The sequence below is a fragment of the Seriola aureovittata genome, chromosome 11 (genome assembly GCF_021018895.1).
Source record: "Seriola aureovittata isolate HTS-2021-v1 ecotype China chromosome 11, ASM2101889v1, whole genome shotgun sequence".
NCBI classification, from domain to species: domain Eukaryota; kingdom Metazoa; phylum Chordata; class Actinopteri; order Carangiformes; family Carangidae; genus Seriola; species Seriola aureovittata.
The window spans coordinates 14,942,178-14,956,286 of NC_079374.1; the positions used below are offsets into that span (position 1 = coordinate 14,942,178).

General features: G+C 38.6%; 1 protein-coding gene across 3 annotated transcripts in view; it reads right to left on the bottom strand.

Annotated features, from left to right (window-relative positions):
• Nucleotides 1–14,109, bottom strand: part of slc4a10b (solute carrier family 4 member 10b) — a 25,302-nt gene continuing 11,193 nt past the window's right edge. Inside the window, exons 7-26 of one of the 3 annotated variants that reach the window (XM_056388813.1) lie at nt 13,907–14,092; nt 12,536–12,621; nt 10,889–11,046; nt 10,622–10,709; nt 9,828–9,974; nt 9,602–9,705; nt 8,488–8,662; nt 8,174–8,307; nt 7,627–7,872; nt 7,360–7,465; nt 6,770–6,931; nt 6,391–6,504; nt 6,122–6,283; nt 5,739–5,990; nt 5,520–5,588; nt 4,411–4,584; nt 3,629–3,748; nt 3,451–3,515; nt 3,222–3,334; nt 1–131 (exon numbers count right to left, since the gene is read on the bottom strand). In XM_056388813.1, coding sequence (XP_056244788.1) covers nt 3,259–3,334; nt 3,451–3,515; nt 3,629–3,748; nt 4,411–4,584; nt 5,520–5,588; nt 5,739–5,990; nt 6,122–6,283; nt 6,391–6,504; nt 6,770–6,931; nt 7,360–7,465; nt 7,627–7,872; nt 8,174–8,307; nt 8,488–8,662; nt 9,602–9,705; nt 9,828–9,974; nt 10,622–10,709; nt 10,889–11,046; nt 12,536–12,621; nt 13,907–14,092 — 2,624 coding nt within the window. In that variant the 3' untranslated portion in view covers nt 1–131; nt 3,222–3,258. Of the gene's footprint in view, nt 132–962; nt 2,809–3,221; nt 3,335–3,450; nt 3,516–3,628; nt 3,749–4,410; nt 4,585–5,519; nt 5,589–5,738; nt 5,991–6,121; nt 6,284–6,390; nt 6,505–6,769; nt 6,932–7,359; nt 7,466–7,626; nt 7,873–8,173; nt 8,308–8,487; nt 8,663–9,601; nt 9,706–9,827; nt 9,975–10,621; nt 10,710–10,888; nt 11,047–12,535; nt 12,622–13,906; nt 14,093–14,109 lie in introns of those variants that run through there. The other 2 variants (XM_056388811.1, XM_056388810.1) reach the window with 2 other exon arrangements.

A 14,109-nucleotide genomic window follows, 5' to 3' on the forward strand; every position in this document is an offset into this window, starting at 1 on the left:
ACGCTGCTCTCCAGGGAAAAATGTGCTCTGGGATTACTACCTGGTAACAAGATGATGTGTGTCACCTGTCAGCTGTTCACTGGAGAAGGATTTCCCAGCGATGCTCTGACAGCACGCCAAGGAGGGTTATGCTAAATGAAAGAAAAGGAAATTATGTCAATCAAGTCGGACTTAATGGGAACACTGACTGGGTCGATACTCTTGAGTTGCTCCTGGCACTGACACAAAACAATAATTCACGAGCCAGCAGTTTGACATGCTGAGGGATGTGCCACATCTCGAAACTGTCATCTGTGGCGCATCAAACCATCTGTTGATTACAAAAGCCCTGCCCACTCCTGTCTGGGCCAAATCTCTGAAGGTTAGAAATGGGCATTCCTGCTCAGCGGGTACTATGTCAATAATTACCACACTTGTGCACCCACTTAATCATTTGACAGCTGATCTGATGTGGTTTGAGCCTAAACAATATTGTTTAAGTAGCTAGGATACTGTAAAAGACTGTGTTTACTGATCAAGAATTGATAAACACCCATGACGCATCTTTGTTTGAATTTTTGTGCAATTTTTTTTTTTTTTTTTAATTTGCAATATTGGGCCTTATAAATAAATTTGACTTGACACAGTGTGAAAAAGGTGCATGAAGTGTTCCTCATTTTATTATTACTTCACACAAAATCACCATTACTCACCAGTTACCTGGTTGACTTCTGTCCCCTCAAGTCATAATACTAATTAACAAATTATTACTTGCAGATTCACTATAAGCATAGGTAGGATAACCAGTTGCAAGTAACAAGAAAGCATAAATTCATTACATATCCTGCATGAATTCACATATTAAATCATGAGCCATGCATTACATTTGTGTTTTGTACTAGTACTGTAAAATGTACCCATCTTTCCATTGTTGCAGTGCAAAGTTAGGATTGAATGTATGTGACAATAACAAGACAAACGAGTGCTCTTAGAAATTTATTAATACCACTGACAAAATATACATAATAAAATTGTGCTTGTTAAGTTTTTTCCAATATTACAACCTCACTGTAGTTCTCAGATTAGGATTTGAATGTTTTAGGCTTAAATTCCTTTGTCACAAAGCTTTTTAATTTATGACAACTTAACTTCATACCATCTTTGAAACACATTATGAGATTATTTAAATGTACATTTACAATATAAGCAATACACTGACACAAGGAAGCAAAATACTGTAAGTCTGTGTTAGGCTACGAGGTATTCTGTAGCAAACATGTTTATTTTATTCCACAAAATAAATATAGATAAATCATTTTCTCATACAAATATTTGAGTATATTCTAGCAAAAGAAAAGTGCTTCTGTATTTGGTTCTGAACAGATGTATATTGTCCTTTAGTAAATGTATTTTAAAGCATTTAGGCTTGCTAGTCACAATCATTAGGTGGGAATAAAATTGGTCCCATAAACACACATCAGAAATATGTGTTTTGCAGACTTTTGCATGTTATACAATTTTATACATTTACGTATGGCTTTTTAGAAAGTTTTTACATGGTTATTGTCAAGAATGACCTTAGACTTATAAAATATTTATTAGATCTTCATATTTAATTTCACATTATATTCAATGTCTAAAGAGAACTTGAAGATTAGAGAATTATAGGGATTCAGTATATAAATAGATAAAGAATTCAAGGATATATTAATATGATGGTATCTCAAAATACAAAGTATATACTAAAATAAATACAAACTTGAAAACAGACCAACCTTTTCCATTTTTGTAGTTTACATTGAGTGGAGCAATAAAGTATCTAGATTTAGAAAGTACAATTTGACCTTAACGACATGAGAAAATTATAAAGTAGGTTTCACTGGTTCATGAACAGGCAGAATAATAATTTGTGACACATCAGATAACACGGTTATTCACTTACACACATACATTTACAAAACTAAACTTGAAGGATTCATAAATTGCAGCACATGATGCAGATTTCTCTACAAACACACAGAAGGGACAGTGACAAAGACTCACAACACTGTCCTTCATCTTCTTCGTCTTACATTTCTCATCTTGCACTCTCATTTTGTGAGGAACTGTGACTGTTGTGGTATACTGTTAGCTTTAAGAAAGAAAAGATGAATGTACAATCGGGTGATATACAGTAGGCTATGTCAACACTGTGTCAATACACTGTGAGTAAAGATACTGTATTACAAGTAAAAGTTAAAAAATTTTAGCTGAGTAAAAGTATTATCATTCAAATGCACTTATAGTCACAAAAGTAAAATAACTCATTATACAGTACGGCCCCTTCCAGAGTGTCATCCTACTGTTTATATTGTATTGAATTATTAGATCATATTGTAAGTAACAACTCTAAATCTACAAAGTAACTAGTACAAAGACCAAAATGTAAAAATGATACTGCACCTGGCCAAGAAATAGTCCAGCACGTAACACAGCAGATCATTTTTACTCATGGTTTTTTGTAGGCAGATTCAGTTACCCTTGGACAGAGCCAGGCTAGCAGTTTCCCTGTGTTTCCGCTCTTTGTGCTAAGCTAAGCTAACTAGCTGCTGGCGACAGCGTCATATATCGTACATTCATGAGAGTGGTATTGACTGTCTCATTTTATTTTCGGCAAGAAAGCAAATAAGCATATTTTCAACACTTTGAACTATCCCTTTAAATTCCTTTTGATTCTAATTTCCAAAAACTTGCATCAATTAATGGTGAATGGGCTGTGTTCATATCAAGAGGGGTGGACTTAACCTAAAACAGCAGGTAACCGGCAGCACGTTGGGCCTCTTCACTTCACTGCATTAAACAGACATGGATGGAGAACATTTTTGAAACACGTACGTAGTGACTTTTTTTTCTTTTACTTTTATGGTTTTGAAAAAATATAGCTGGGCTTTTATTGGGACTCTCACACTGCTTCCTAGAAAGATTTCTGTAAATTAAAACAGTCACAGATAAACATGAAGCATATGCCACCAGGACAGGAAGCCAAAGATTTAATGAGCAAATGGCAGCCAACCTTGTGGATAAATACTAGCACTATTTCCTTATTGAAATGTTTAACTCAGCTTATTAGTGCCCACACATAGGTTTTTGGGATTCTTTTTTTTTTTTTTTTGGATGTTGCTTGAGTAGCCTAATTTGTAATAACCGACGAGGAGTTATAATGATTGAGTTTTCTGTATATTCAACAGTGCAAAATGTCTTACCATTATGTTCTGAAGACTTGATTCTTTCTCAAAAGTCTTAGCCGTTGGCATTCCAACTATTTCCAAAAGAACCCTTTGACATTTCATCTGTGATGTTAATAATGGGTATTCCTCTGTGAAAAGAGAAGCCAGGTAATAATTTACAGATTTAAAAAATGTGCTGTTCATAAATGGAATTTAGTGAAACCAGCTGACTGGTTTAAAACTTCACGTGTGTAATATAACTTACTTGTAGCCTTCTAATGGCACTTGCACTACTCCCTCATCTTCTGCCAGTATACTCTGCTCCTCCTCCTGAAGATTGAATGAAACACACTTTAAATGCATGTGAATATTAATAAAATGAAATTAACACTGGCAGGCATTTTGTGGTGAAAAAGTATATAGTTTATGATAGACAACAGCACCTCTTCAGCATCCTCAAGCTTCTTCTTCTTGCTCTCTGGCATGAGGTCATCCAGCCAGCTCAGCTCTCTCTTACTGAAGATACAGTCCATTAGCTTCCTGATAAACACCAGAGCTAACACCTGCAGGTCACACAGAATCAAAACAGCTGAGTGCGCAAAAATCACATGCGTTAATGAAGGAGCGTGCTACGCTGAAGACATAAGATGGAGTTAAATTTAGTTAAATGGGAAACAGGAAATGGTGGCAGCAGCAAATAGGTAATGCTGAAAAATGGGGTATATGCAGAAAGAGAAACAGCCAAATCAGTTTAAATTTTCTCAATTTGAGCTAGGTCATGGATGTGTATAGTTAGAAGGTGTAAGGTGTATGTGACTTTCAACAACTTCCACATGAACTGCAGCAAAGCTTCATATATTTTTTACCACACGAAACATTATATACAGTATATGGTGTTCTGTTTTTTGGGGAAAATATCTCTGACAACCTGCACATTTCAAAGCAACGTAAGACTAAGAGGCCAAATTATTTGTGGCAGGTGCAATGATTAACAAAAACCTGCAACGTTGTCTTTAAAATGTATCAAGGAGAAATGATCCCTACCAAAATTTTAAGTCATTTAATAATGTGTCTACAATTTAACTCCTACACTAGTGCTGAGCTGACCCCACTGACATACCTGTACTCACACACTGAGCCCTGTTAACACTAGTTAGGTGTGTAGTGAAAGTGTGCATATTGTGTGATGGGCCTGCAGATGGTATAATTGGAACAGTTTACACACCATCATAGGAAAGACAATGGCAGCCTTGGAGGTCTTGATGACCCAGAGCATAACCAAACAGGTGAGCTGGATGATGGTGAACAGGTGCACCTTCCTCAGGGGCACATGTCGTAAATAGATGAAGTCTGGCTGGTGCTTGGCCGGCATACCAAACAGTGTCAGGCGGTCAAAGAACTGGAGAGGACAAATGATTAACAATTCTTAAATGATCTTTCAACAATGTTTTGTATTTGGGTTACAACAACTTACGTGTGTAACTAACGTATATACATGTGATGTAAAAGTCTTAAGAGCAACAAACATCAGTTAAACACGGCTGAGTCTGCTATTATCAGCTGTTTTAAACAAAAAAGCTCTTGTAAACCTACAATACACTGCTTCCCCAACATGACACCAAACAGACAAAGTTATTGACTAGCTGGCGGAGAAAGTCCAACACCTAACACGCTAAAAGTAAAAGGTAAATGCTGTGTTTGCTTATAGTGTAACTACAATGGGCTGGATCCCCTGATAAGAATATTTTTGTCTTAATTTAAATATAATTTTCAAAACCAATAATAGAAAGTACTCCAAATTGAAGAAAAGAAGAAGTAGGCTAAACAGGGCAGGCAATTAAATCACAGTCAGGTGTTCTGTAAATGCTGGGAACACACTAGTGGCCAATTAACACTTTTTTCTAGGCAGCCAGACAATATGGAGGCGATCCCCTATTGTGGCTTGGGGAGAGTTAACAGCCTATACAGATTATCTGGTGAAAGGGTCTACAAATTAACAACACTGACCAGTTCTGTGTCTAATCTCAGTCACACAGATAAAAAACAACTCAAATTCAGTACAGGTGTTTCTTAATCACATTTATGGGAGCGCAGATCATTGTTTTCATGTCAATTGTGAGCAGAGAAACTAACAAAATTTACATGATAAAAAAATGTCTCCTTTAATTATCACTTAGTCAGATGTAGTATTAAAACCATTGAAAATTGCAAAGGCATTCATTTCAAACATCAAATGGTGCAAGTGGTACATCCTTCTGTTTCCTCATGTAGTGATACCATATAATGTGTCAAAAAAAAGCTGCATTAAATGCAATAAAGCTCAAATCATTTTACCTGAATGCCTCTGAGAGAAGACGCTCCCATGTAAAGGAATACTCCATATAACACAGGCATAGGAATGAACTGAAGAACAATAAAAGCATTATATTAGCCAAGAGATCATAATACCACAAGGAATATCAAAATGCCTTCAAGAAAAAGAACAGATAATACAGGGAGAATAACAACACACACATCGAAACAGACAAATAATAAAAAGAAAATGTGACTGACCTTCAGCACAGATGTCATGAAGACAGAACTGCCCATGAGGGTGAAGATCATGAGGCCAGTAAAGCGTTGCTCTCTGATGCCGAGGAACTTGGGCTGCTCACCAGGAGCTGAGCACTCTGACTCAAGCTTCAGGCTGTTGACGTGAGTGATGGAGAGGACGGTGGCTGCTACGAACCACGGCAACCCCATCAAAGAGCACACACCAAGCATCACCCCCACCATGAACAGATCCAGGTGGTACCCACAGCCTTTCTGAGGGGGAGAAAAGACCAGCGCATGAAGTTGAAAATGTGTAATTCTGATGTACTTTCGGCAAGACACTACACCAGCCATCTTACTAATGCAGTCTACTGCCAGAGTTCAAAGCTGGGACAGGAATGTACCTTGAGTTTGTGCTCCTTCCTGTTGATGATGACGGCTGTGATTTGCTGGTCCATGAAGATGAGGATGGTACAAAGCAGAGCTGGGAGCACCGTTATGACTGCCGTCCACCAGGGGTTGGGCCCCAGCGGGTTGATGTACCAACCTCGATCATCTCTGGTTGGCTTATAAAAAAATTATTTTAGTTGGTTTGACCTAAGTAGTAGATTGTTGAAAAATGATGATGTAACTTAGCAATTTGTAAAATCAAATCTGACAAACAATTTCTTACCTTAAACACACTGGGAACCTTTAGCTTTGGAGAGGGAATCCCTAAGGCGTAGTCGATTAAGACCATTGTAAGGATGGCGAAGAAAACAGCAAAGTCGCTGATGATGGACCTCACCTGATGAAAAATGATTCAAAATGCTCTTCATTAATACAGTTTCCTTTATTTTACCTAATGTAAACTCAAACAAAAAGGTTGCAGCAAACTGGACTCTTCATTGTCAATTTTCCTTCTATCACGCAGTACCCACATCACACCACTAGAGTGTACCACTGCACCATACTGCATGACCAAAGCCCTGTTTGGCAGAAAATGAAGCCTTGTCATCATGCTTGGAACATTTAAGCACAATAATGTGAAGATCATGAAGGATGCACCGTACCTTTGTGGGAAAGTAATTGCTGAACTTGAACTCCTTGAGGAAGGCGGACATGAAGACAGTAGAAAAAAAGAGAATGACACACCAGAAGAGGACATCAGGAACATAGGGTCCATCCGGGCCACAGGCGCTGCCCACAAACTCGCCTCGCTTTTCAATACAGTCCTGCAACAACAGGTAGAGGGCAGTTATTCAGGGTAATCATATGATTAGCAATACACCAGCTTCAGCAGATTCCAGGCTTCCACAAACAGGGGTTTATGAGCATCCATGGCCGCCAAAAAAAACAAACTTAACGAAGTACCAAAAAAATGTGCTTTTAGAGTGATTTGCAATGAGTAATCCAATATAATCCAGCCCACATGCCCTTAATCTCCTCTGTTGAGCTCTATCTGGGAGAGCATGCCACTTTAAGGTGGAAAAACCTAAATGTATTCTTTTCAGTCTGTCTTTGTGTAATTTAATCATCCCTGCTGTTGTGTGCATTTAAAACTCCATGGATGAATGACAGATTCCTATTGTCCTATTGTTTTTTTTTTGTTTGTTTGTCTGTTTGTTTCATTTTGTTTTTATACTGAAGGCGTGTCTAGTACCTTGACCTCCAGCGCTTCCCAGTAGATTTCTGAGGCAGTGACGTTGTTGATCTCCCAATACTTCAGGGTGCCATTGGTGGGGTCAGAAGGCTCAACGCATGAACATCTGTGGAAGCACATGAACATCTGGGTGACTAAATAATCCCTTATCTGTCAGGGATTTACTGTACCTCCAAGAAATGTACTCAGTAATCATTCTTTTTTCTTTCTTTTTTTTTTTACTATTTTAAAACAGTATAGCCCGTTTGAGAATAATTGTGCACATACGAGTACATGCTGAGTTTGTCCAGGTTGTTGTTCTTGTTAAAGGGATAGTGTTCGCCCAAGTGAATAAGTTTCTCCAAGGCTTCGTAAATAAAGATGATGCAGATGAGAGAGGCGAAGGCTTCCTCTGTAAACCGCGTGATGTAACAAACGAGGGAACTTGCATCTGTGGCCACCAGCACAATACAGAGGAAAGCTGTCCACAGACCAATACAGGCTCTCAGTGACAGATAGGATAAGCCATATTCCCTATGTGGAGATAAAAAGGGAAGCAATCATTGTGGAACATATCAAATCACATCATATATTGATTATTTAGTATTTGCAATGTGGCAGATTGAAGAAAGTCATTAACACAATGAAATGTGATGCAATAAATGATCTATAGAAGGCCAGATGTTTGGGAGATGGTACATTGATGTTCACAAAATTTATCCAGCAGCAATCTGATAAGCATCGGACATGTAATCACAAAATGATGCAATGATCCGAGTTCACTGGTCCTTTAGTGAATGATTTATATGTGCAGTCACATTAAATCGAAACGTACTTGCAGAATTTGAACAATATCTTTTCAAATACAAGCACTGGCCCTGTGCTGCCCAGGATGGTAAGGGGCTGCCCAGCAAATAGGGAATAGGCTATTCCAGTCAGCGAGGCTCCAAACAACGACTCAATTGCACTCTGGAAAATGGAAAGAGGACAGAAAGATTACCGAATGAAAGTTACCTTCAAAGGCTTTATCATACTGAACTGCAGCTGTTTCCTGGTTTATGATCTGAAGGGCTAGCACAGTGCACAGCAGTGTACAACTAGTCTTGGCAGAAAGCTGTGAACATTTAGAGGAAAGAGCAGGTGATTTACTATGCGTCCTTCTGTTGCCTCGCCCAGTAGTCCTCCAAAGGTGATGACAGGGGACATGCAGGCACAGTAGAGGAACAGGAAGGAGGCCACGCACTGCAAACTAAACGCATCAGTATAGTCGGACAGGTAGTGGGGTGCCTTTCGCTTGATGTCCAGAATGAGACCACCAAACCACCTGGGAATATAAAGAGAAATTTGCTACTTGTGTTGCTAATTGACTTGTGAAATTTTCATTTTCAAAGCATAAACGATTCTCTCCAGCAACAAAAGAAGTTAAGTTGTTCAGTATTCAGCGTTTTCTTTTAAAAGTGTGCAAGATTTTTTTTTCGGTTTCCTTAACTTCCCTTTCTTCTACCGCCCCCTTCCCAGTGTTCAACTGTGAGTATGGTTTAGTGTGATTTTCCCTGTACTACAGCAGGCTAGTTGCAAATAGAGAGCTCAAGGCAGGATGTTTCTATGGAAACCACTTTATGACTACAACTACAGACCATGTTTACCCAGAAATAGACGATGAGTATTACAGCATAGAGTCTGCAGAAAAGTGGTGTTTTTCAGTTTTATGGGCTTGATTTTTGTTTTTTGTTTTGTCCAATGCAGAAAACCTGCAGTAAGTAAAGAGTAGTGTCAAATAAACCTTGAAGCACATTAATTTACTTAAATTTTATCCACATTTCCAGGCAATATATAGAACCCAATGCCAAATGACTATATTTCATGTTGAACACCTAAGTAAAAGCTCTAAACACTCAAAAAAATGCCAATATTTTACAAAATAACTCAGTTGAAGGAGCAAACAAACAACAAAATCTCATATCCTATTTAGCAGCACTGCTTCTTCTTTATATATTACAAATCACAACAAAATAAATGTATTGCAGTGTGAAGCTCAGGAGGCTGAGTTGAGATGTAAATCAATTCTCTGCAGGAGAGTAGTGACTGTAGAGAGTAGGTTGCATGGTGTAGTACATCAGCACTGCATATTTGCAGTTTAGTATGAGGTTACTTAAAATAATATTTCTTTACTTCTGTTTATAGACTTTATGCTATTCTACTGATCAGATCAGAATTTCAACACAAATACTGCACATTGTCCTTCCCTTTGTGACTCCCCCACCTTCCAGTGCGTTCCAGTTCTGGACCACCATGGCCATCGTGCTCCTCTTCCTCCTCACCCTCTACTAATCCGTTAGGTAAAATGTTACTTTTCTTCCTCTTCTCCTGTTTCACAAAGTGCACAGCAAGTTAGTTCTTTTTTCAAGTACAGATTGTTAAAGTTGGCATGTTACAGAAATCTAAACCAGAAGAAAAGAAGGTAACCAGCTAACTGAAGTCCTACTAACCTGTGATGGTACATTCTTTGGTGGCTCTATCCGTATGGATGGGTCCCACTCGCCTGGGGGCAGGACTGTCACTTGATCGAGGAATTCATCGACCCCAGCGATCAGATCATTCCGGTCTTTAGCTTTATAGGCAACATCATGGAAAACCTGGAAACAGAAAGGTAGGTTGGGCTTTTGTATGTGCATGTGCATTGCACTGTATGCAAGCCTCACAAGTCCTATTACATTTGAAGCATATATACTTCGATGTTCGATGTCTGCCAACTTCAACCATGAATTCACAGTGTCTCTAGTCAACTTAAGTCCATATAAACATGTGTTGAACACACTATACAAACTCTGTACAGACATAAGCAAGGCTAGGACACTAAAACATGGGACTTACTCGCTGTGAGACAGTATTAATCACTTGCTTGCTGAAAAATTGTCAAATCTCATTCCTCAAATCTACTCATTCCAAAGAGTGTATAATAAAGCCCATCTTTTCCTCAGTGATGGATGGCAGCCTAAATCCCAGACAAAAAAGGAGGATATGATGACTGACTAATGGCCAAAAGCATGTCATAGAAGCGCTGAGCTGTGTTTCATGCTGAGAAATGTTCCATCACTTCAGTAATTTGTTGAGCTCTGCTGGACTGTGAATTTATGCAAAGTGCCTGCAGAAAATCTGAGTTCGACATCTGGTTGACATTGAAACCAATCCACCCTCCTTTTGAAAACATTTGTGTATAAAAAATAAAAAAAAATCCATAGGATGTTGATTGGAAATAAGGGGTTCGGTGAGGAATTTTTACCTCATCTGTCATAAGTGTTGCAATGGATCTTCCAATCTCATGATATTGAGGCGCTCTACCCGAGGGCCCCAAGAGAATAAACAGAAACCTAAAGGCAAAAAAAGATCTTTGAACTGTCCTATTTTTAAAAGCATTATCAAATCAAAATTGAATCTCAACCACCATAACAGCATATTTACTATAAAGGTCATAAATGGGTCAGCGGGGTTAATAAGAGATATTAGCAGAGGAGGTCGAGCGGGTGTTACACTATCAGCCTGTATTAACCTTGTGGCGATGGGGACTTCAGCCAGCCCGTTGAGCAGAACTGCTGGTGAAAGGCGGACAAACGCCACCACAGGCTTGTTCAGACATTCTAGCTCTCCCACTAACACATTACAGGCTTCAGCTCCCGCCGGGATCTTCTTCATGAAATGAAGGTCTATCTGAAAGAGGACACACAATACACTGATTAGAGTATCATATAAAAGTCCCCAACACCCTTTCCAGTTATCTTATGGTTTAAGCGGCTTTGACCGAGAGCATGCTTTGACAAGTAAAAACAAATCATTCACATTTGAAAGTGCAATCTATAAATATGCCATTATTTTTTACTGTTTATCCACACACTAAGCCATAAATGCAATGATTTCTCTGGATTGTCATCTAAATATAGTCCAGCTGTCCAGGCTTTATGTGTCATAGAACAATTCATATAAGTGTTACAATTAAATATTACAAAAGATTATTGAAATGTAGCTATTAGCTCAACCTATTGCATAATATTTGATTTGAAGATGAGGTATCTTTCATTTCCTATAAATATGATGCCTATAAGTGTGTAAAAGCTGACCCTGACTAAGACACTGATCCTCTTATAGTATATCTGCTTTTCACTCTTAAATGCAGCGGGACTGCACTGAACAGGAAATCTCTGTATATTGAACGTGTTGATTTTTTGAGATAATTATGTGGAGATAACAAGTGTTGACTGGAGTGTTGTTTGTTCATACAGCTCTGGGGGAACTAGATCTATACAAAATAATTGCTTTGATACTTTGATGGGTCATCACTTACATCAACTCTGGCATAGTGCTAATTTTGAAAGTTTCATAGTTAAAACTGATTATTTTCCCATGTGTGTCAATTAAAAAAATATCAGGAATGTACAGTATAAATTGTAAGAAAAATACTCCCTTCCATTGGGCATGTGGTGTCAGTGAACGGTTTGATGAGTATGAAAATTCACATGCAATCACATGCCATGGACTTCGTGTCACCAGATCTCAACCTGATTGAATGCCTGCGGGAGATTTTGGGACGACGTGTTAGACAGCGCTCCCCGCCACCATCATCAAAACACTAAATGAGGGTGGATCTTTTGGAAGAATGGAATGGTGTTTATCCCTCCAGAAGAGTCCCAGAGACTTGTAGACTCAATGCCAAGGTGCACTGACGCTGTTCTGGTGGCACGTAGTGGCCCAACACCTAACTAAGACTCTTTATTCGTTTTTTCCTTTAATTTGTCACCTGTCTGTATGTATACAAAAAACTACTATGGATTGACATTCATTTCAACTGTTAAAAAAATACATTCCTTATAGGCAGTGCACGTTTTATAACTGTTTCACTAAACAGGCTAAAGTACATGAAACAGTTCAAAATCTGACCCAGATAAAAGGTTAAACTCATATACATTATGCAAAAGGTTTCAACAAGGATTTTATCTTTGTCTTTGCTGTGTGTAGTTGTCATGTGGTTATCATCAGTACTGAATGACTTTTAGAATATTTAACATGGTTATAATCCTAATCCCTGACTAGATGACCTGTCCATTAAAAAAGACCAAGACCTGCTGTTCATTGTTTGAAACATACAAACAGGTGAAACACACAATTAAACAGGACAACAAGCTGTACAAGCTTTATACCATACCTTACTGAAGTCAACTGAACTGTTCTCTCTACTGTCTCCTTTGCCGTCCGCACCCGCTAACTGAGACTGTGAGGACGACATCTGACCTGGATGATCCAGATAAGAGAGTTATAACTCAACACTAAAAGTGTCCCGACAAAGCAGAAATGATTTCTGTAAATACCTCTAGAAAGGAAAACAACAGAGAGGATCACACACAGATCGTGGAGGCCAGGTTCTACCAGTGTTTCTCTGGATAAAAGATTTTCATCACAGCTGTTGTCTCAAAAAATCCAGGCTCATGGTAACATGATTACTGCCAAGCCGGCTGACAGGTCTGGCCTAATTTCTGTATTCATTAAACAAGCGGGGAAAAAAATTAACACTAATTATAGTGTTTAATTGGCTCACAAAGCATGAAGTGAAGTTTATCAGTTTGTCATTGATTTGAAATTAGCTTTAAAATGCCACACTAGGGAAATTATATTGCATAAAAGAAGGATTTAACAAACAGTTTGGTGTGCTCTGCACACCTAATTTTGTCATGTGGAATTCTGGCAGACCTGAAGCTTGTAAAATGGAGTTGGCAATGATATGGGCAAGAAATGCTTCCAATTATGAGTCAGTCCTGGTCTAAATTTATCCCAGAATGCAACCAAACAGCTCTTGTACTGTGAAGATCAATAACAAACAAATTTGTATATTTATAGAATGTACTTCTGAACATTGTTTTTTAATCAACCTTAATTCAACCTAACAAAAACAACCTATTTTGAATTGCCAAATATCAACACAAACCATGAGAATACTGCCCTCTAGAATATGTTTTTAAGTATGAGCTGGTGGGGGCAAGTGCAGGCTGTGTAAATCAGCACCTGTTGATTTCAGTGGGGCTGTGGCAGGTGGGTGGGCAGATGGTGGATGGAACATACGCAAGTTAAGCCCATATGCATATAAGACACATACACATATTGCACATTTATAAAGTATCCACACTTCAATACTACTGACCAGATTCAACACAAAATCCAATAAAGCAATGGGTACAAAATTTGGGACTTGCGACCCCTTAAAACAAAGTTATGTCTATATAGGATCCCTTCTCACAGTTTGCATATGGTACATCAACAGGTGGTGACCAGTTCAACTGATGACTGATTCCTCCATCTGAGAGTAATTTAATTAATTATTTAGAGACTTGAAAAAGTAAACTTGTTCAATAACATACAGGAAAAAAGTTTGATAAACATGTTTTTTTCTGCTTTCCTATCTCCTATCTCATGGCCCCTCAGATGTCTTGATGATCTTGCAACCCCTTTTTAGAGGTTCCAAGGCCCAAGGTTGAGGACTACTGCAACAGAGGACAGAATCTCAACTCTCTGGTTTTCTCACCATTCTTGTCCAGGTGGAGCTCCGACGTCCGACGACTAATGTCAGCAAAAGAGCGTACAATTGGTAGCCGGTTAGCAAGCTTCTTCTGGTTCTGGTGATGGTGCTGCTTCAACAGTGTTTCCCGCACTTTCTGTCTGAGCTCATCCCCCAGTGGTGAGTATAACTCCTGGTGGTCCAAGACCATGTCTAAGGGAAACACAGAC